Here is a 21,182-nt window from a genome sequence, read left to right on the forward strand (position 1 = left end):
CCCCCCCCTCCCCAGCTCATCTCGTTATTAGAAGGCAAGGCCTAGGGAGAGCTTATCATTTCTTCTTAAAGGCTTTAGTATGTTTATGTTTCGCAACAAAGACATAGTGGGGTGCAAGAGGAGGCTTGGGGCCCAGAGCTCCGCCTTTTCTGGAGCCCTCCCCCCCGCCTCCCCGGGGGGGCGGGAGCTGAGGGCTTGGTACCCTTTTCCTGTTGCCTCCTGTAGGAAGGGAAGAGGGCAGGCCAGGACCCAGGAGGAAGGGCCTGCTGCTGCCCTAGCAGGTCCCAGAAGGAGCTTGGTCCCAGGCCAATGGGGGGGGGGGGGGCATCCGAGGAGCTCCCCGGGAGCTGAGGGTGATCGAACAGACCCCTCGCCCCTCGCTGGGCAGTGTGTGAACTCCCGTTTTCCAAGCTTGCTGTTTTGAAGCCCTGTGCTGTTTCTTTTTTTTTTAACGTTTATTTACTTTTGAGACAGAGAGAGACAGAGCATGAATGGGGGAGGGTCAGAGAGAGAGGGAGACACAGAATCGGAAGCAGGCTCCAGGCTCTGAGCTGTCAGCACAGAGCCCTACGCGGGGCTTGAACTCTCGGACCGTGAGATCATGACCTGAGCCAAAGTCAGACGCTTAACCGACTGAGCCACCCAGGTGCCCCACCCTGTGCTGTTTCTACCTCTCCACCTTGCCACTCCTTCCCCCGGCACCCCCCCCCCCCCCCCCCCCCCCCCCCCCCCCGCCCCCCCCCCCCCCCCCCCCCCCCCCCCCCCCCCCCCCCCCCCCCCCCGGGGCCTGGCTTTCTCCTCCGGAGACTGGGGACCCACCCTGCAGCCTGAAGGCCCTGCTCTGGCTGTGTCTGAAGGTGTTACCAGGTTGGGTGGCCCTGGCTGGCGATCACCAGTAGCCGCGGTCCCCACAAGTGGAGAGCAGAAGTGAAAGTAAGCGTTTGGAAACTCATGCAGTCAGACGTGGCCGTGAGTTTGTATTTCACAAAAGCGTGGGTGGTGATGGGTTTGTCCTGAACCACAGAAGCATTGGCCTGAGGCCCACGGAGCCCTAGACCTGTTGCCTGGAGGGGGGCAGGTGGGAGGCAGCACTGAGCCTCACAGGAGAGGTTGGAGGGGAATGAATTCTCGCTTCCTTATCATTGTGGCGGACCATAGCTGTTTTGTGTTTTGTGTTCATTTAATGACTTGATCATATCACATATTTTCTCTGGAGACTTTGCGCTGATCGTTTGAGTGATCATGGTCTCTTGGGCTGTGGGTCAGGCTCTTGCGTGTTCTTGGAAATGTCAGCGTTTTTAGGATGAATCATGTTGTCAAAACCCTACGATTTTTCGTTCAGGCATCTCAGGCCAGGGTCAGGGTTGTGATGTTGATTGCAGTTCTGTGCTCACAAAGTTGGCTGTGCCGAGGTTTTGGACTACTTTAAATGTTGGCCTGTATGTCTGTGGGTTTTTAATTAGCCGATTCCCAGAAGCAAGCATGGCTGTGACCACTTCCTGTGCCATGGACGTCTTGCTTCCCACGTACGAGTCCCACGAGGATCCTGGGAAATGGAGCCGTGCCCACGGCGGCCGTTGCCAGGACGTGAGATTGTACCGAATTACGTATTTACCTCCTTTCTAACTTCTAAACCGAGGTAGACTGAAGGGCGCCTGGGTGGCTCAGTTGGTTGAGTATCCGACTTCTGATTTTGGCTCAGGTCGTGAGCTCATGGTCGTGAGATCAAACCCGGCATCGGGCTCTGCACTGAGTGTGGAGGCTGCTTGGAATTCTCTCTCTCCCTCTCTCTGCCCCTTCCCTGCTTGCTCTCTCTTTCTCTCAAAATAAATAAAAAGTTTAAAAAAAAAATACTATTTTTAAAATGTAGATTGACTACAGTCGCTGTGTCTTTGAGGTTGGCCGGGGAGGCGTCCTCAAGAGGAATTTACTGCATAACTTGGTTCATTCAAATGCGTCCCTGTCATTCCAAGCCCAGGTCCCTCAAGTTGGGGGCTGGTGGCTTTCAGCCCCATTATCCTCACGGCTGGGACGGACTTCCTGGGCTGGACACGAGGGCCCCCACGGGTGGGTGGGCCATGACAGGAGCCTTTTCCTGGGTGGGGGAGGGCCCCAGGACTAGCCGCTGTGGTCTGATGGGATATTGTACCGGAGGCCTGTCCATCCGGCAGGGCGGCCACTCCAGGCATCGGGTCTGTCCACGTAGATGGGCTCTTCAGGGATCTTCGGCCCGGTCCCAAGCAGAGCTGGACCGAAGGTGGGCGGGATGGGGGTGCGCGACCCCTCGGGTCAGAGACACAAGCACCGTGAGAGTAGGAGTCATCTGAGACCCCACCTCCCCGTCCTCGTTATCTGTCGCCTCGTAGCAAATACTCACACACCTGAAATAGCACACGTGTCTCATCTCAGTGTCTCGGGTCAGAAGCCGTAAGCGGAGGACTCTTGATTGCAGCTCAGGTCCTGATCTCACAGTTCGTGAGCTCAAGCCCCACGTCGGCTCCGCACTGACCGTGTGTGGAGCCTGCTTCTGATTCTCTCTCTCCCTCTCCCTGGCCCTCCCGCGCCCACACTCGCTATCTCTAAAATAAATCAACCTAAAAAAAAAAAAAAAAAAAAAAGAAGTCTGGGCACAGCTTACTGGGTCCCACGCTCAGGGCCTCCCAGGCTGCAGTCATTTCTGGAGCCTGAGGTCCTCTCGAGCTCACGTGGCTGTGGGCAGAATCTAGCTCCTTGGTGTTGCAAAACCAAGCTTCCCGTTTTCCTACTGGTTGTCAGCCAGCTGGGGGTCCCTCTCGGCTCTTAGAGCTCACCTGCAGGTCCTTGTCATGTGACCCCTCCCGGGCCCTGTCACACATGCCAGCTTGAGAGTCCGTCTGACTTCCAGTCCCTCTTTTAAACTTTTTTTTTTTACCATTTTATTTATTTTTGAAAGAGAGAGAGAGAGCATGAGCGGGGAAGGGGCAGAGAGAGAGGGAGACACAGAATGTGAAGCAGGCTCCAGGCTCCGAGCTGTCAGCACAGAGCCCGACGCGGGGCTCGAACTCACAGACCGCAAGATCATGACCTGAGCCGAAGTCGGACACCCAACCTACTGAGCCCCCCAGGCACCCCCACCCCAGTCCCTCTTTTAAAGGTCTCATCTGATTAGGCAAGGCCCACCCAGGATAATCTATCTTTTGATTAACTCTTGAGTCAGCTGATAAGGAACCTTAATTACTCTTGCATTTCTCTTTGCCATGTGAAGTAACCCGGTCACAGGACGGGCGTCTGTCACTCTTGCAGTGTGGCTCACTCTCAAGGGGAGAGGATTATGTGGGAGTCTCAGGGACCCCCGAGGATTGGGCCTGCCGTACTCCTCTCGGCCTGTGTGCCCCTGCAGCCCTCTTCCCTCTGTTCCCTTTCTTGCTTCTCACATTCCCACTCTGCCCCTCCCCTTCTCCCTCCCCCATGACCTCCCTTCTCTTTTCCCCCATCCCTTCCCCTGTTCCTCCCACCCGAGCTGAGGCCATAGCTGTCTGGTCTGTGCCGGCTTAGACAGGGAGCCAGCAGGCAGGGAGCCCACGCCTCCCCCCAGGAAGACAGGGAGGCAGGCTGCACTCAGTGTGAACCTCGCCCTCTTGCTGGCCCGGCCCTGGGCTACAGCATCACAGCATGGCCGGATATCTGTCAAGTGAACCCCCCACCCCTCCCCTTGAGCTTTGCCGGATCTTTTTATAGACCCCGAGCGCCCCTTCACACGGTGTAATGTGATTTACAGAATTGAAAATGGCCCCGAGGTATCAAAGTTCTGAGGCTGCTGTGATTTTTGATGCCCCTGACTTGAGGGACCTGGGCTGGGACTGATAAAGGAACCATGCGAATGAACCAAGTTAGAATAGATTCCTTATGAGGACACACACCGGCCGACCTCCGACAGATCAGCAGTGGTCAGTTTTCAACTTAGACGAGCACTTGGACAGAAGATGCATTTGTAATTCAGAATAAGTGTGGCGGGGGTGGGGGGGGGGACACCGCCCCCGACGTGAGTCTGGTCCTTTGAGAGAAGCTGGACAATGACCCTTGGGTCCCCTCCTGCTTGCTGGCCCCACACCACACCAGAAGTACTTGGCCGTGTGTCCTGGCCCTGCTTTAAGGTCTGAAACTGTATCTACAGAACTGTTGGTGGAAGAATTACAAGTGTATCCCCCCCAAATTAAGTGGAAAGAAGGTGGGTTGTGTTTGGCCCCAAAAAGCCTGCATGCTGCACCTGCACCAGTTACCTGCCTAGCCGTCCACTGTATCAGCTGCCGTGGTGCATAAACGTGACATTTGTAAACTTGGGAAGCGGTGTTCAAGTGGCAGGTTCCATGGCGGTGGGCAGCCCATCAGCCAGAAACACTCTGCCGCCATCTTGGTTCTCTTGATAAAAAAGATGGGCTTCCCAGCACTGCAGGCAGCCACGGGGAGCTGAGGCCAGCAGGGTGTCCCGAGAGCTGACCAGACGGGACTTCTGGAAAGCAGCAGTCCCGAGTCCCAGCCCCTGGAGACCGGTCTGGCAGCCTCTCCAGGCCTCCGCTTCCTGCTCTGTAAAGGGAGGGGTTGAGCCGGTGGCCTGTGGCCATGCCCAGCTCTAATGTTTGCTTCCTGCAATGGTGTGTCAGAGCTCCAGAGGAAGGCACACTGCCCAGCCCTGCCGCTTACTCGCTGTGCGACGTTGGTTAAGTTACCCTCTCTGTGCCAGTTTCCTCATCTGTAAACCGGGGATGGTAACAGTATCTACCTAACGGCACTGTTGCAAGGAGCATACGGCATGGCACGTAAAGCCCTTAGAACAGCATCCACTCGGCGTTTAGCAAGGGCTCCGTAAATGGTAGGCATCCTTGTTACTGTAACTGTTGCTGCTGTCCCTCCCGATGACCCTTAACTCTTGTCAGTTTGCAGTGTGTTCCTGTATGTTTATTAAGCCCTGAACAAAGTCTCTTGCAACATCCTCGTCGTTAACGGTGGGAAGGAGGCGAGGCGCTGGTCTGTCTTCTGATAAAACTCGTGTCTGTTTCAGGCGGAGGCGAGGCTGGCTGCGAAGCGTGCGGCCCGCGCGGAGGCCCGAGAGATCCGAATGAAGGAGCTGGAGCGACAGCAGAAGGAGGTAACGCGGCTCGATTATTTATTTTAGGGAGGGTGTGCAAACACAGGCACCTGTCCCGTTGACAGTGGCCGCGATTGGAATGCACTGTGCCTGTGACTTTGTTCAAGGTCAGGCCGGGGAGCGCGCATAGCACGGATACCAGACGTGCCTGTCCCAGGCCTCGATGTGCTGGATCCCGAGACGGCCCCCCGCACGGCCACTTGCCTGCAGACGTCTCCCAGCCCAGGCTTCCGGCCGAAAGGGGCCGAGAGTCGCTGGCTGTGAACTTCGAGGTCCAGCCGTCGAGCTAGAATCTCGAGCCTCTGAATTAAAATGTGAAGGAACGGGTTATTGTTTTTTTAAACTAAGCAAACTGTTTGTTGAAAAATACTTCCCCTGTGGTTTTTACGCGTTTTAATCGGTTTCGTGATGACTGAGGCCCACAGGCGGGGGAAATAACCAGGGAAGTGGACGGTAACGTCCCACCCCGGGAGCGTGGACAGTAATCTGTTTACACACCTGTTAATGCTGTTTGCCACTTATTTTCATAACCTTGGGCTGGAGCCTGAGCCGTGTGGGCAGGATGAGGACTCTTGAACTCAGAGCAGAGAGCTTTCCCCTGAGCTTGAGGTCAACACGGAAGAAGCAACTCCCCGTCCACCTGACCTGTGTCCTCTACGGGTCACACCCTGCGGGGACATCCACACCGGGCACCGCTTGAGGGCTTTGAGTGTATCGTGTCGCGGGGAGGTGGCCGGGCGCTTTGCCCGGGGCTGATTGCACACAGCCAGCATTTCGAAGTTGAGCCAGTGTCTTAAAGCCTGTGAGATTTCAGATAAAAATCCTGGATTTCCAGTTTCTCCTAAAATCACTGCATATTCCGCCACACAGCCTCGCGTCCCCTGTAGCGTGAGACCCGGCCACCAGCCCCGGGTGTCCTTTGTCATTTCCCTGCCTGCAGGGTGTGCAGCCCGCGCGGTAGAGCTACAGAAGCAGGGAAGGGGCACAGCCACGTTTGGATTTGGGAAGAAATCTCTTCCGTGGGGTTTGAAGGCGACTAGACCAGGCCAGAATGTTACTTAGGAGAATCCGACCACAGGCCGGACGTCCCCGCAGTGATGGGGACAGGCAGGAACTTGGATCCCCCCCCCCCCCCCGGAAGGGCCACACCACACCAGCAGTTCCTGGGAGTGACCCAAGCAGACGAGGGTCAGTCACACTTCTGCGGTAGCTTAGCCCTTGTCCTGTGTTTACGCCGTGAATGAAGACGGAACAAATATTTGAAAGTAAATCACCACGTTCTCTCTCCTCGTTAGAAATAACAAACACAGTTGTGGGCCTGCCTCTAGAATTGACTTTGGTTTTTTGTCCTTTTTTTCTCTTAATTTATGCAGAGCACGGGTTTGGCCCCTTCTCAGTGCCTTCCCCCAAGAATCACATGTGTCATTTTCAAACTGGATATAGGCGCTCTTGAATTTTCATGTTAATTATCCGGCCTCGGCTGTTCAGCTGATGGCTAACGTGAAGCCCCCTCCCCTCCCGTTGTGTCAGGGGCGAGCTTCAGCTCGGACCGGGATGGGGACCCGACTGATCCCCGCCTGTGAACCCCAGGGTACCGGTCACACCAGGAGTGACTATGGGAAGCCATTCAAAGAAGCATTTTCAGGAACATCTCTGGAGAGAAGCGTTTGAACGAGAGGCAGAGATGAAGTATAGGTGTTGCTGGTAGACTTTGTCACACACCTGAGACAGTGTCACCTGTGCTGTAGGACCCACCCAGACGCCAGGCACCTTCTGTGCACTCAGACGCCGGGATCAGTTGTAACCAGAGGCCGCCTAATGGAAACGTTCTCTTAGCCTGCACTGGTTTTTAAAAATTAGGTATTTTTCCTTTTTCAAACGCTTTTCTCTTAAAATTTGTTTTTAACGTTTATTCATTTTTGAGAGACAGAGCAAGCAGGGGAGGGGCAGACACAGAGAGGAGACACAGAATCCGAGGCAGGCTCCAGGCTCTGAGCCGTCAGCACAGAGCCCGACACGGGGCTCGAACTCGCAGACCACGAGATCGTGACCTGAGCCGAAGTCGGATGCTCAACCGACTGAGCCCCCCCAGGTGCCCCCTCCAATGCTTTTTTCAAATTTCTGGGTATCAGTTGCTCTTTAGAATGTTTCTGTTCGTTCAGTGGATATTTGCAAGCCCATTGTGTGCAGGACGCTGTTGCCCCCGACCTGGCTTCAGAAAGGAATGGGGCAGTGGGGGCAGTAAGGTGTTAGTGCCAAGGGCCACCAGCATGGCCAGGAGCTGCGCCAGCGCCTGGGGCGACGGCTGCCTCGCTGCCCGGGGCCAACGGCCCTGACCTCTCGCCCTGTCGCCTTCTCGGGGCTCATTTGGTTTTAATCAGCTCCCCTGGTTCTCCCGTGGCCCCTAGTCATTGTATGAAGGTCATAAAAGACCTGTAAGAACAACTTCCCTTTCACCTCCGCCCGGTTTGGCCACAGTTGGTGGCATCTTGGTGCTGTCGGTGTTTCGGGTGGCCCGTGGCTGCCTCTGAGCCCCACTGCTGGAGCGGACGCAGCAGGCTGGGGAAGGAGACGGCCGTGACGCCTGGGTTTCCAGGAGGGCGTCAGTGATCATTTTGTCACTGCCCTCGAGGGTAGAAGATTAGCGTTCGCTAAGAATAAGATGGGAGATTTCTACAGAGCCAAGGCGAGAAGGAATCATGCAGTGTGTACCTTCCCATCTGCCTTCCAGATTCCACGTGTAGATAAAGTGTGTCCTCTCCCGAATTGATTTAAATACAAGCCGGCTAACATATGTGGCCTGTCAGCCACAAAGTCCTCTGGCAGAAGTTCTTGATTTAGCAAATGAAAGTTAAAAAGAGTTGAGGCCCGAAAGCCGCTCTCTGAGCGGCCTCCTTAGAAGCCTCCCTCAGGCTGGGGGTGGCCCTCGCAGCAGCCGTGCGAGGCCAAGGCCCCCACGGTGCACAAGGACACGGGAGCCCGGTCCTGGCCTCAGGGCGTTGGAAGCCGGGCCTGTGCGCGGGCACTGCCCAGCTCCTGTGCGGCTCGGGCCGTCCTCAGCGTTCAGTGCCCACTGAGGAGCTCGGCTTTGCAAAGGAAGCCTGGTTAAAACCAGGGATCTGATCACAAAGGCCACAGTCGGCCTCCTGGGTCTTACGCACAGGTATCGTTCCATTAGTACCCGCGTTGGAGTTTTGAAATTCTCCATTTTAACAAGATGTGACAGCTTTGTAATGATTCAGGTCCAATGGAACGTCTCACCGGGAAGCAGGTGGTCATTTGGGTCCTGTCGGTATTCACACAGTCGCACAGCAGAGGCCTGGGAGCGGGTTCCCCCGAGTGTGGGTTTGAGTTGTGAGAAGACCAGCGGGAAAGCTTGGCTTTACTTGTGAGAAAGTGCCTCAGGTGGACACGAGCTTCTTAATTTCCCTTCCCAGCGTGACCTCACCCTCCTCCCCGTGCGACCTCACCCTCCTCCCCGTGCGACCTCACCCTCCTCCCCGTGCGGCCTCACCCTCCTCCCCGTGCGACCTCACCCTCCTCCCCGTGCGGCCTCACCCTCCTCCCCGTGCGGCCTCACCCTCCTCCCCGTGTGACCTCACCCTCCTCCCCGTGTGACTTCACCCTCCTCCCTGTGTGACCTTACCCTCCTCCCTATATGGTCTCACAGACATCACTTGCCTGTGCTCACCCTCCTATCTATGTGTTCTTACCCTCCTCCCCATGTGATCTCACCCACCTCCCCTGTGACCTCACCCTCCTCCCCATGGGGCCTCACTCTCCTCCCCGTGTGATCTCACCTTCCTCCCTATATGGTCTCACAGATATCACTTGCCTGTGCTCACTCTCCTTTCTGTGTGTTCTTACCCTCCTCCCCATGTGACCTCACCCTCCTCCCCGTGTGATCTCACCCTCCTCCCTGTATGACCTCACCCTCCTCCCTATATGATGTCACACACATCATTTGCCTGTGCTCACCCTCCTATGTGTTCTTACCCTCCTCCCCTTGTGACCTCACCCTCCTCCCCATGGGACCTCACTCTCCTCCCTGTGTGATCTCACCCTCCTCCCTATATGGTCTCACAGATATCACTTGCCTGTGCTCACTCTCCTTTCTGTGTGTTCTTACCCTCCTCCCCGTGTGATCTCACCCTCCTCCCCGTGTGATCTCACCCTCCTCCCTGTATGACCTTACCCTCCTCCCTATATGGTCTCACAGACATCACTTGCCTGTGCTCACCCTCCTTTCTCTGTGTTCTTACCCTCCTCCCCGTGTGACCTCACCCTCCTTCCTGTGTGATCTCAGCCTCCTCCCCGTGTGACTTCACCCTCCTCCATGTGTGGCCTCACCCTCCTCCCCGTGTGATCTCACAGACATCACTCACCTGTGCTCCCCCTCCTCCCTATGTGATCTCACAGACACAGTGATTGAGTGAAGGCACCTCAACAATTCCTTTTCTGCTGAACTCAGACTCTTATTTGGGATCAGTCACAGGCCTGATGACCAGCTCCCACGATGTGAATTACCCGTGTGTCAGGGAGGAAACGAGAAGCTAACCCTGGTCCACGCAGCCGGGGGGGGGGGGGGGGGGACACTGAATGAAGGAGGGGCACGTGGGGGTGGGCAGAACACAGAGACAGCCAGGTCAAGGAAGGGGTGAAGCGTGGAGGGAGCTCCCCTGGTCTGTCCTGCGGTTTATACTGATCTGGTTGGCTCAGCAGCAGCACTGACCCATCCAAATGACAATTATGCGGGCAGAAGCGTAAGGTATTTGAACTAGGAGAGCACTGGTGTTTAAAGTTTGCTTTCTCAAAAAGGGTAGTTGAAAGGTTTAAACTGAAATAGATGTGTACTTTCTTGCTAGTCAAAGAGAACTGGGGTAGGGCAGAAGGGACGAGCAGGGACATCCTGGGAGCCCCTGGTCCGGGGCAGTGCACACACACCTGGGTAGTGTCACAGTGTGTGAGGGGATCTCCCCGAGTTTTATGTACAGGTGAGGAAAATGGACAGTTTCCCCCACAGCCATGGTGGTTGAGCTAAGATTCATGTGTAGATCTGACCGCTGCAAAGTCATGGTCCTCTGCGTGTGCTCCCTACCTCAAGATCAGCTAGATGGTTAACGATAAAAACAAAAACAAAGGGCGGTGTCCGTGGGATGAAAGTTGTCCGTGAGCTGGCTGGCACCACAGCAAAGGGGGAAGAGAAGACGTACGCAATCTGGTCATTTCACAAGTAGAGGCAAACCTTGGAAGTCATTTTCTCGTCGGTGTGGACTTAGAAGCCCAATATAATAAATGGAGTAGGCAACTTTGTTCGAGTTTTACAGACAACACAGAAGCAGTAGCTGTTCTGGATTTGAGCCAGATCCTGGGGCGGGGGATGGGACACGTGCGTGTGCATGCGTGAGCGTTTGCGTGCACCTCTGGAGGGAAAGACGAGGCAAGCTAGCCGAGTCTGGGGATTTCGGAAGGTATACGGACAGCACGTCCCTAGCCCGCCCTTTGCGTATCACATCTCTGGGCCGGACTATTCTTAGAACGCGCTAACACAATTTGAGGTTATACAATCTGATAGCCCGGGGTACTGGCATTTTAAGTTGTTGGTTAAGTGGAAATGAATATGCTTTGGAAGGCCAGCGTTCAACTAGGAAGGTTGATATTTTGGTGTAAGAAATTGAGAAGCATGATCCCCGAGCCATGTATCTCTACACAGGTGTTTCTGAGCTGGGCCAGAAAGGGTTTCCTTGAGAGGGAGCGCAGATCCACTGAAGGTGGACAGAGCCTGTGAGTCCCTGGAGGAGGAGGAGGAGGAGGAGGAGGAGGAGGAGGAGGAGGAGGAAAAGGAGAAGGAGAAGTGACCGTCCCTGGGGGCCAGGAGAGCGGGAAGCTGGTGCCAGAGGTTGGGAGTTCCGGAGGCAGGCTGTGTTTGGAGCCACACGGGGGCCTCGGAGCTAGCTGGGATTTACCGGGACCACCCCACCGAGGCCAGCCCAGCCCCCCCTCCCCACCCCCCACCCCCCGCCCCATAGCAGAGCCCCTACACCCACCCATCACAGTTCTTTGCCCTGCAGATGGCGAGAGACTGTGGCCCCTGTTCACTGTGCCGGGGGCTGTTTAGAAGGATGCTGAGGTCCTTTCTAATGGATTCATCAGGGGAGAATAAGATGTGGAGAGTCTTTGGGAACTCCTAGGGAACCTTCTATTTCACACAAGGACCCCCGCTAAGAGAAGACAGATGGTGAGACGTGACCCCCCCTGGTGTGATGTTCTCTTGCCAGCGACTTTCATGGAGAGTGCTGTGCTCCACGTGGTCATAACGTTGAGTATGTTCATCCGTGCTCCCCCACGAACGCCTAGAAGCGCCTTGAATGAAGCCTGACTTGGCCGATGTTTTGTTCTGTGAATGAATGAGTGAGCAAATGAGTGAATGAAGCCGATTATGTCCGCCTCACCTAGTGATTGGGACACCCCGAGGAGAAACACCTGCAGCAAATGAATATGTCCATGCGTCATAACAGGCTTTTTAAAATGTGTGTTTCAGTTCTCTTCTAGTGATCGCTCGGTTGAGGGCTAACTTTCCTGGCATTCTGTTTCTGTCTGCATGAATCAGGACAGGAAAGCGTCTTTCTTCGTGTCCGTGAATTCGACCAGTTGACTTTATAATCCGGTTTCTGTGCTTTCTAGTTCAACTTTCATCGCTGTGCAAAGAAATTTCGAATCGAAGACGAAATGCTCTTCCCCACTGATGGTGACGGGTTCTGCAGACTCGCTCGCGCATGGGAATGATAACCGGATCCGCGTAGGGGTCCGTGTGTGCGCCCGGGTCTCCCCATTGTACCTAAAACAGAATGTAAATGAGTCAGGAAATTAAGAATTCTTTCAATGAGACTTCAAACATTTTTCAATTCGTATTTTACCAGTATTCAGCGTTTCCCCCACCCCCCCACCCCAGTATGACTTTTATTCACGTTTCCAGGTACTTACAGAACCTTTCTTTCTGATGTTTCTCCTTTTGTAATTGGATTTCCTATTTCTTTTCCCGTTTCTTTTGCCCTTCTCTGTAGATCTATCAGGTTCAAAAGGTAGGCTCTTTCTTCTTTGTTTTCTCAATTGCATGTGCTAGTTTTTTCCTTGCCAAGGGCCTGGTCACCTTTCAGAAATAATGCCCTTCGTTGAAATAGAAGTTGTTACTGCTTCTTTTTTTACTGCTTTGTTGATGAATTGGTTTGATCAAAATGCCAAACTTGCTACTTACACCCCCTTAAAAAGCCACCATTAGACACACGTCTGTTCACAGAAGGCTTTCCTCGTCTCTGCTTTTCTCAAATTAGAAAATTACTTATTTGAAAAAAAAAAAAATTCCAAGGCAAAGTAAAATCACATTTCAGGATGTGGGAAACCTTTGAAATCAGCTGTTTAAGGAGAGATTATCCTTCCATATAATTTTATTAGAAAAAAATTTAAATATCAATGCAGATTTCCGTACACTAAAAGAGTATTAAATATTGATTTAAAAATCGGAGCCAAAAAGAAGATGATACAACAGTAAAATCCAAGATCTTAAAATATACCTGCCGTCCACCCCTAACATTCAGGATAGTAACGTGCCTCTCTGTTCCCTAGCCCTTCATAGAACCAGCTGAAGGTTAGAGATAAATACACTAGCAGGCCAGGCGCAGAGAGTACAGTAGGAAGCAACCAGGTAAGGGGCTCCTGATTCAGCGATGATGATGGAGTGAGTGGGAATTCAGAGTGTATATATACTGGAGCCTTTCCTGTAAATGTACCTAGTTTGTTACTTACGACAACCATAATAGCTGCTTTTCATAAATGTATTTAGTCTATAGATGAAGAACGGTATCTTTTAGAGCAGCTAAGAAAATCAAAATAAGATGACTGTTTCAGAGGTTAGAACAAGCCCTTTTAAACACAGTCCATTTAAAAAGTCCTCCCATGGGGTCCTTTGCTATGATATCAGACTGCCTTTGTGTCCTGCTCCCCACCCCCACTCTGCATAACTATTACCTGGTGGAAAGAAAGCAGGTGAGTAATTGCAATGGATGTTGAAGCTAGACCCAAACACACCTACAGAGTCTCCGTAGGAATTTAACACCTAAAAGGCAAGGGGGAACCCTCACTGTAACAAATTGCCCAGACAGAGGAATCCACCTGCTAATTTCCACTCTGGTTCATTCCTTTCTAGTTCTAGATCACTTTTATCTTCTCAGCAACACCAGGGACAGGGTGTTAGAACTTTGTCAGAATGTTAATTTGTACACAAAGTAAAACTAGAAAGGAGTTCAGGAAGTCCCCGCTCCAAAAGCGGATGTACATTTTTGTAATAAAGACGTGCCCGGGGAGGGAAAGCTTTCCTTATTACCATTTGAGAAGAGGAAAAGGAGGCAGTAAACATCTCTCAGCCCATCTGGCTGTTGTGTGCGACAGTTTCTCTTCTCCTGAATCAAAGCTATTTCTGAAAGTCAAGCCCCTTTTGTAAGTTTGGCTGTTGCTTCCTGCGCATGACTCACTGGCTAATCATAGTAGTTTACATTTGAAACATTGTATGCTTTCTGCACGCTGCTGTGCTGGCCTGCTCACTAACATCAGAACTGCTAGCTGGGGGCGCCTAGCTCTTTCTGGGGGTGTTCTCCCTCCGTGAAGTGACATGGAAATGTAGCCACAGTCATAGAGCTACTTATAAGGCCACCGTGATCATCGCAACAGACAGCAGTAGATGGTGTGCTATCGCTGATACAGGCACAGAACTGGCAGAAGAAAATAGGGAGACTGATAATACAAGCTTCTTTTGGAATTTAGACAATTTTTGTGAACCGATGTAGGCTCCCCCCCTTTTTTAAAAAAATACATTTTTTCCATCTTGTAATTAAGCCAGGAGATGACGAGGTTAGGTGGCATCTCATTTCACGGGTGAGAAACACGGAATTTGGCAGTGAGAGTGGAGCGAGCGTGAACGCACAATAGCCTGACGCTGTTGCTCGGCTGGGAAACTGAGCTGGAAACATCAAAGTGAGTAAAGTGACTAACAGGAAGAGACCCGGCTCGTGTAGGTTTGATATTGCAGTTCTGCCCCCGGGCGGAATGCTCGAGCCTGCTTCAGCTCTCCCTCCAGCGGCTTCCTCTTCCAGACCGCCCCGTCTTGAGGAGAAAGGGCCAAGACCGTCGCAGAGCCTTCTATTGGAAGTCTGGCCACCCCTCAAGATCCACTGAAACTAAGCCAAACTTAGCAGCGTGTTTCGGCGATTGGAAAACAATTTCAAAACCCATCTTCTACTTTCAGCATTGGATTTTTTTTTTCCTTTTTCTGATTATAAGGTTTTTACATACGAAGAGGAAAACCACGTGTTGTGTGGTATGGGGGTTTGGTCAGGTATTGCTCGCTTTTCCTGTTGGAATGGAGGGAAAAGTGAGGAGAAAGGCAGAACCCCATTATCTGAGACTGTACGTGGGCTCCCACCTATCTTTGGAATTACTATATTTAGTAATGGTAACAGCCATTCTGAGTACGCTCTCCTAATTTTAACTTGACCCGCTGTGGCTGAGACAAGCAAGCTAAACCCTGCAGACATTGGCTAAAGAAAATGCCGAACATATAAGCTGCTCATGTAAATTTTTTTTTTTTTTTTTCTGCACCAAGCCCTCTTAGCTAAGTCATCTTTCCATCGGTGACGTGCTATAAAGACATCCAAAGAACGTAAATTCTCCTGGGCCTAAATTTAGCGTGGACACCAGATAGCTGGAGGCCTAGGGGTCAGCACACATTCTCTCCCCCCTCCCCCACACCGAGGAAGCTTTTCTCATTCTGCCGTAGCAACAGCATGAGTTCTTTCGCTCTGCAGGCTCCAACAGCCTTCCCCGAGGGCTGCTGGGCTGAGTTTCAGTTCCCGGTCCAGAGTGCCTCGCCCTGGCCCTGTTGGCTTGCCTGGGAGGGGTGGGGCGAGGAGGGCGAGGGGTCTCAGCACAGGCTCACGCACTGTGCAGAACGCTCGGGAGCGCTCCCCCTGCGGAGCCGCGACCTTGGTCTCTGCTGCTTTGCCCCAGCATGTTACCCTCAGCGTGTGGCTTGGGCAGCGGTTTGGAAATGCATGTCAGAGCAGTTTCTTGTGTGGTTACCGTTTCACTTCTCGCCTAATTTTCTTTCCCTTCTGTCCATAGAAATATTATGGGCTGGACACAAAATGGGGTGACATCGAACAGTGGATGGTAGGCCTTGAATACAATTTTAAGAACTTTAAGTGGCTTATAATTTTATTCTTTTAAAAAAATTTTTTTAATTGTTTTTGACAGAGAGAGAGAGAGAGAGAGAGATCAAACATGAGTGGGGGAGGGGCAGAGAGAGAGGGAGACACAGAATCCGAAACAGGCTCCAGGCTGTGTGAGCTGTCCACACAGAGCCTGATGCAGGCCTTGAACCCGCAAACCGTGAGCTCATGACCTGAGCCAAAGTTGGACGCTCAACCGACTGAGCCACCCAGGCGCCCCGGTTTATAATTTTATTCTTATTCACTTTGATTATAGCAATAGATTCCTGCCCTGCCATAATTGAATCCTGAGAGATTTTCTCCCCGGGACTTCTGGTCTGGCCTGATTGTTTACATCCCTGTGAAGCTGGGTCAGAAATGGTCCTGGCCGGGCATTTTTGTCTGGTCTGCTCAGTAGCCGCTGACTCTTGGAGTCAGCAGCTAGCTGAGGCTTGTGGGGGTCTCCGGGGCCACTGCCTCCCGTCGCCTTGGGCAGACGACTCTCCTCCAGGCACACTCAGAAGGAGATGATGCCTCAGGCATGACGCTCTAGAAGGGGGAGCATTCCCCTTGCCCCAGGAGAACGTGGACCCACTCCTTCTCTCATTGATTCATCCACCTCAATTCCCGCCCCTGCCTCTTGTCCTTGACACCTTACTGAATGGCTTCATGGACATCATCACATACTTTTAGCAATTAAGAGCCTGGCCAGTGGAAATGCCACAGTCATTGTCCCTCATGGATAAATAATGCAAAGAAATGTAAAATTATCTCCTCTCTTAGACACCTGTATAGAACGTGAAAGAGAAGAGTTCTTGAAAGATAAAGAGTATATATGTCCTCTACCGAAAAAATTATTCACTTCAACCTTCATTATGTGTAAACCATCATTTTAGGCTTCTGTGGCATAGGCAGATGTATTTTTGTCAAATCTTAAGACCCAGTTAAAAGTTACTGTATCATTGCTTTGTATACCATCGAGAAAGAAAAAAGTGCTGCTAATTATAATGTGGGCAACCTTGATTATAAGATATGCCCCCAACTGCAGAGATGTGCAACCATGTGGAAAACTGTGCCTATCTCAGAGTGCACAAAATACAGTAGATGGGGTGACACCCTTATTGGATCTTTTCCAGAAATGATTTATCTTCTGATTCCCAAAGGAAAGAGAATAAGGTTCTGAATGTAGGGGGGAAAGTAGACCAGTTTAAATGGACCACATAGTAGAGGTTAGGGACAAACTAAGGCCCAACCTCTCTCCCAACACATGCTTTTAAAGCCAAAATGAAAGATGCAGATAACTTGTGTGCTTACGTACCCCCGCCCGAAGAGAACATCCTTCCCCAGTGGTTTAATTGAAGCCTTTGATGACAGCAAAGAAAATATTTATGTGACATTTATATCAGAAATACTGGATTGTGTCACCAGTGGACTAAGGCTTCTGCTCTGTCTGTACCTGACCTTTAATGCTGTTTCTTCCCTTGCTTCGGTAGGAAGACAGTGAGCGTTATTCACGTAGATCCAGAAGAAACACATCGGTTAGTACTGTGTTCATTTTGATTGAAGTCTAATTTGTAGTTGTGGTGGCTGAAATACATAAATTGCTTGCGTGTGTGTATTTTAGTGATGCTTATAAAAGAAATTAATGCTGATACTATTACCTAAACAAAGGCTTTTAGCCTGTTGACCTAACTTGGTGAAGGGAGCATTGGAAACCTCTGAATATTAATATGTTCATGACAGTTTTAATGCTCTTTCTGCTATCGAATACCCATGAATAATTTTGAGAGTGATACGCACTGAGGCTACGTGTTTATAGGTTACCAGCAAAGAAATGACATTAACGTAAAGCGGTATCATCCAGAAACAGCCCTCTGTAAACAGAGGCGCACAGACGGGGCCGTTTGGAGAAGACATAGGCTCAGGTGTACTGAGATTTCCAGAGTCACCTACCTTGGGGCCCTGCTGTGGTGTCGTGGGCCACGTCCCCTCTGAAAGCTGGACGTCGGCTTCTTTTATGCGTGTTATATTATGCTTCATGGCTGTTTTCATCCTTTCTTTCACTAGGCTTCCGACGAAGACGAGCGCATGTCAGTGGGTAGTCGTGGAAGTCTGAGGGTCAGTAACCAGGATGACTGGGTTTGCACGGTACAGTCTGTGTTGACGTCCTTTGCCGCCTGTGTCCCCACAGTCAGATTTCGCATCCATTACCCCGCAGTCAGATTTCGCGTCCATTACCCCGCAGTCTTGTTACCAGTATCTGGGAAGCCGCCTTTGAAATCTCATCACTGGTGGCATGTTTCCTTGTGGTGCGGAAAGCGTATTGGTAAACGCGGGCACTTTTGTCATGTGTTTCTCCCGCGTGGGCAAATCATAACGTTTTTATATCCCTCCGCATCACAACACTGCCACGCCCCGATTAAGTCTTCTCTGTGCGGCGCTGGTGCCCTGAAGGGATCCTGCTTGCCTACACACTCCCCGCCAAATGTGCATCTCAGCTCAAGCACCTGTTAACTCAGTGCTGTTCTTGGGTAGCTCCTTGAAAACTGCAGCAGGCGACCTGGTGGGAAATCAGAGCAGGTCAGATCCCTGAGACCCGGGTCTGCTCGCCCAAGTCCTTCCTCCGGTCAGCGGCGATGGAACGTCTTCGTCACTGACAGCTTGATGGCTGGCAGAGACGAATACGTGGCTTTCCGTAAACATTCCCAAAACCTTCGTAATTAGACTGGAGAACATTGCGTGCTTTGGGAAGCGAAGTAGAGAAACTGCGTTTTGCTTAGTGCCTTAAGTCGGTAAGTGACTGCGAGCATGTCCGTGTTATCACCACAGGGTTGCTGTCGCTGTCGCTGCTGGTAAGAAGGAGGCCTCAATGCAGCCGCTCCATTTCACTTGGGGACGGTATGGAGTAGAAAGCTTGTTTCCACCTTAACAATTAAATTATAGTATCACTCCTAGACTCCTTTTTTTTGTTTTTTGACGTTTATTTATTTCCAGAGAGAGAGAGCTCGAGAAGGGGAGGGACAGAGAGAGAGGGAGAGAGACAGAATCCCAAGCCGGCTCTGTGCTGCCAGCATAGAGCCTGACGGGGCTCCAGCTGACAGACCCGTGAGACCTTGTTCCGAACTGAAATCAGGACTTGGATGGTCAAGGACTGAGCCCCCCGGGCGCCCCACCAGCCCTAGACTTCCTGTGTGGCCGCTGAGCGTGCATTTCGTCGGCTGTTCACAGCAGTCAGCTATAAAGATAACACACTGTTGGGGTGTCAGGCCAGTCACTGTCACTGCCCTGGCAGGTGCCAAAAACAGATCCGCATTGATTTTGCCAGAAAGTAACAGTTCAGATGTGAGGTCTGTTCAAGAGCTTCCACACTCTGAAACTTTCACCTCAGCCATACGGTCGTCACTTCCTCATAGACCTTCTCTCTGACAAGAGTCAGGCCAGAGGAAGTAACTTTTATGTAACCAAAACATCATAAATGCAAAACTCAGTTTGCAGAATCTGTGGAGGAGACACAGGAGTACGCAGGCCCAGGAGAAGGGCGGCCCTTGAAACCGAGAGAAGATACTGTTTCCAGGAGGAAGCGAGGGGTCCAGTAAGCGTGGGACCGAGGGCCTTAGCATCGTGGAGGACGTCGGTGACCTTGACAAGGAGACTTTTGGTGGAAACGGGGAGAGCAAAACCTGATTCATGCAGGCTCAAGAGAGAACAGCAGAGAAATCGGCCGCAGAATCCAAATCTATCACAGTATCGTTTTCAGATCTTTGATCCTCCACACTTGGTATTCAGGATTTGGGGTACACTTGCATTTTTCTGGGAAGAGAATTTGTCGCTTTCTTAACGTTCTCGGAAAGTCTCCTGACCCCAGGGAGTTTAAAACGATTGCAGTCTTAGTGAGTGTTAGGGTGTTTATAGCCTTCATTTCATTCTCAATGAGTTTAACCTACACGAGTTACGTTTCTTTGCTAGACAGCGTTCTTTGCCAAGATTTCAAGCATTTTTGTTTTAAGGTGTCACATTTTAGAGAAGAGGCCCACAACCTGGACGCTGAATAAGAGAGGGGGAGAAAGTGGAAAATCAACCGAGGATGGGATTTTCATGTTCAGCCAGGTGGTTTCCTACACCGCTCTTCCCCGTGATATGTCTGATCTCGTGAAATAACACTCTTTAAAAACCACAGACTTGAGCACTTGGATCCTGGAGATAAGAGGCAGACCTCGTAACTCTGACGGGTTCAGGACAAGCCCAGAGCAGCGAGGAGGTGACAGCATCCGTCCCCAGGTCCTCTGGGGCCTGGACGCTCTGACCGCCTTTGGTTGTTGGGCCAGCTGTGCCGCTGGGAGAAAGCTCATCTCGCTCCCTGTCTGTACAGGGTCAGTTCATGCTGTGTTTATGTGTCTTAATATTCTGAAATCCTCCATTTGCAAAGTTCAAAGGTCAGGTCTCTTACTTCTTGACTTTCTCAAAATATAGGCCTTCTTCATCCATCACTGACAGCGACGTAAACCCCAAACAGGAAAACGTTATCTCCCTGGGGTCTGCATGGACCTTCTTCTCAGCAAACCTAGATTTTTGGACATCTTAAGACTTTCATTTCTCCTAGTTAAAAATTGAGAGTGATACAGGCGTTCCCCTTTTGTCTAATATAAATAGAGTAGGTCTTATATAAAGGAGGGGGTCAGACTGCTCAGTCCGAATTCGTGAATTACAGCAACCCTTGCCATGGAAGTTTGATTTAATGTTACTGCATTTTATGATGGCTTCATTCTGATGCTGTTCCTTTTGTAAATACACAAGATCCTGGAAGTCCTGAAAAAAAATGTAATTTTGTGAAGATTTCAAGATCGCCTGGCTTGTATTTTATGTTTTGTGATGTCTGAGTTAACTTATTCTCACTGATTTTTGACAACTCTGTTTTCTCTTGTTTTCCTCTCCATCCGCACGCCGACAGCCACAGCCTGACCTGGATTATGGGGGTCCTTACGCCTGGGTGAGACGGTCGGATAGATGCTGGGGCATGATCCTAATAGTACTTACTGTGTGATATGTAATAACCTACAGTATTTCCACTAATCTCGTGGCTGTGTTTGTCCACAAAGCCAAGTATGTCTTTGTCCAGAAAGACACACGTGCCGTCCCCCAGACTCCCTCGGGGGACGATGGGCCGGAGGGCAGATGTCCCCACCAGAGTGAGCGCTCTGCGTCCAGAGCCCCCTGGGTGTGTCACTGGTCCTCAGGGTCGGCCCGTGCGTGAACACACTCACTCACCACGCGGTCTGTGAGCACCAGCTGTGTGCTGACAGCTGTGGGCACCAGTCGGGGGGAGGGCACCTTGCTTTCAAGGAACTCAGATCAGATCAGGAATTCCCAAAGCCTCTGCGTTGCTTTTCAGAGATTAAGTTCAAAGTCACTTTATCTAATGAAAATTCCATCGTTTTCTGATCTGTCCGTTGAAATGAAATGTGCGATCCCACCCTTTTGCCAAAAGTGCTGTTCCAGTAACAAAACGAAGGCGTTCGATTTAAATTTGGAGTTTCCCTTCTTACGGCCGTGTGTCTACACCTCATGCTTTCTGAAAACCTGTAAATTTAAACGACAAGGTAAAAAGGAGAGAAGTTTCATCTCGCCAGAAATTAGCAATAAAGTGATTTCCGTACTGAAGGGATTGTAGCAATTTAGACACGGCTTCATTTTTAGGACTTTTTCTAGAGCATTTTGGGCTTCATTCATTCTACCGCATTTCAAAGTTACTTAGCAAATCTCTGTTTTTAAAACGTGTTTTTGCCTCCAAGACGATAATT

At 51.3% G+C, this 21,182-nt stretch overlaps 1 protein-coding gene across 23 annotated transcripts in view; it reads left to right on the forward strand.

Moving 5' to 3' along the window:
• The window catches only part of LRRFIP1 (LRR binding FLII interacting protein 1), a 140,212-nt gene that overhangs the window by 67,540 nt on the left and 51,490 nt on the right, over window positions 1-21,182 (forward strand). For 10 of the 23 annotated variants that reach the window (XM_042950696.1, XM_042950698.1, XM_042950693.1 and 7 more), the window contains exon 2: window positions 5,039-5,125. In XM_042950696.1, the coding sequence (XP_042806630.1) occupies window positions 5,039-5,125 (87 nt within the window). Of the gene's footprint in view, window positions 1-5,038; window positions 5,126-12,189; window positions 12,208-15,298; window positions 15,347-16,877; window positions 16,923-17,451; window positions 17,503-20,332; window positions 20,372-21,182 lie in introns of all 23 variants that reach the window. The other 13 variants (XM_042950679.1, XM_042950680.1, XM_042950682.1 and 10 more) reach the window with 5 other exon arrangements.

This window comes from Panthera leo, chromosome C1 (assembly GCF_018350215.1).
Source record: "Panthera leo isolate Ple1 chromosome C1, P.leo_Ple1_pat1.1, whole genome shotgun sequence".
In the NCBI taxonomy this organism is placed as follows: domain Eukaryota; kingdom Metazoa; phylum Chordata; class Mammalia; order Carnivora; family Felidae; genus Panthera; species Panthera leo.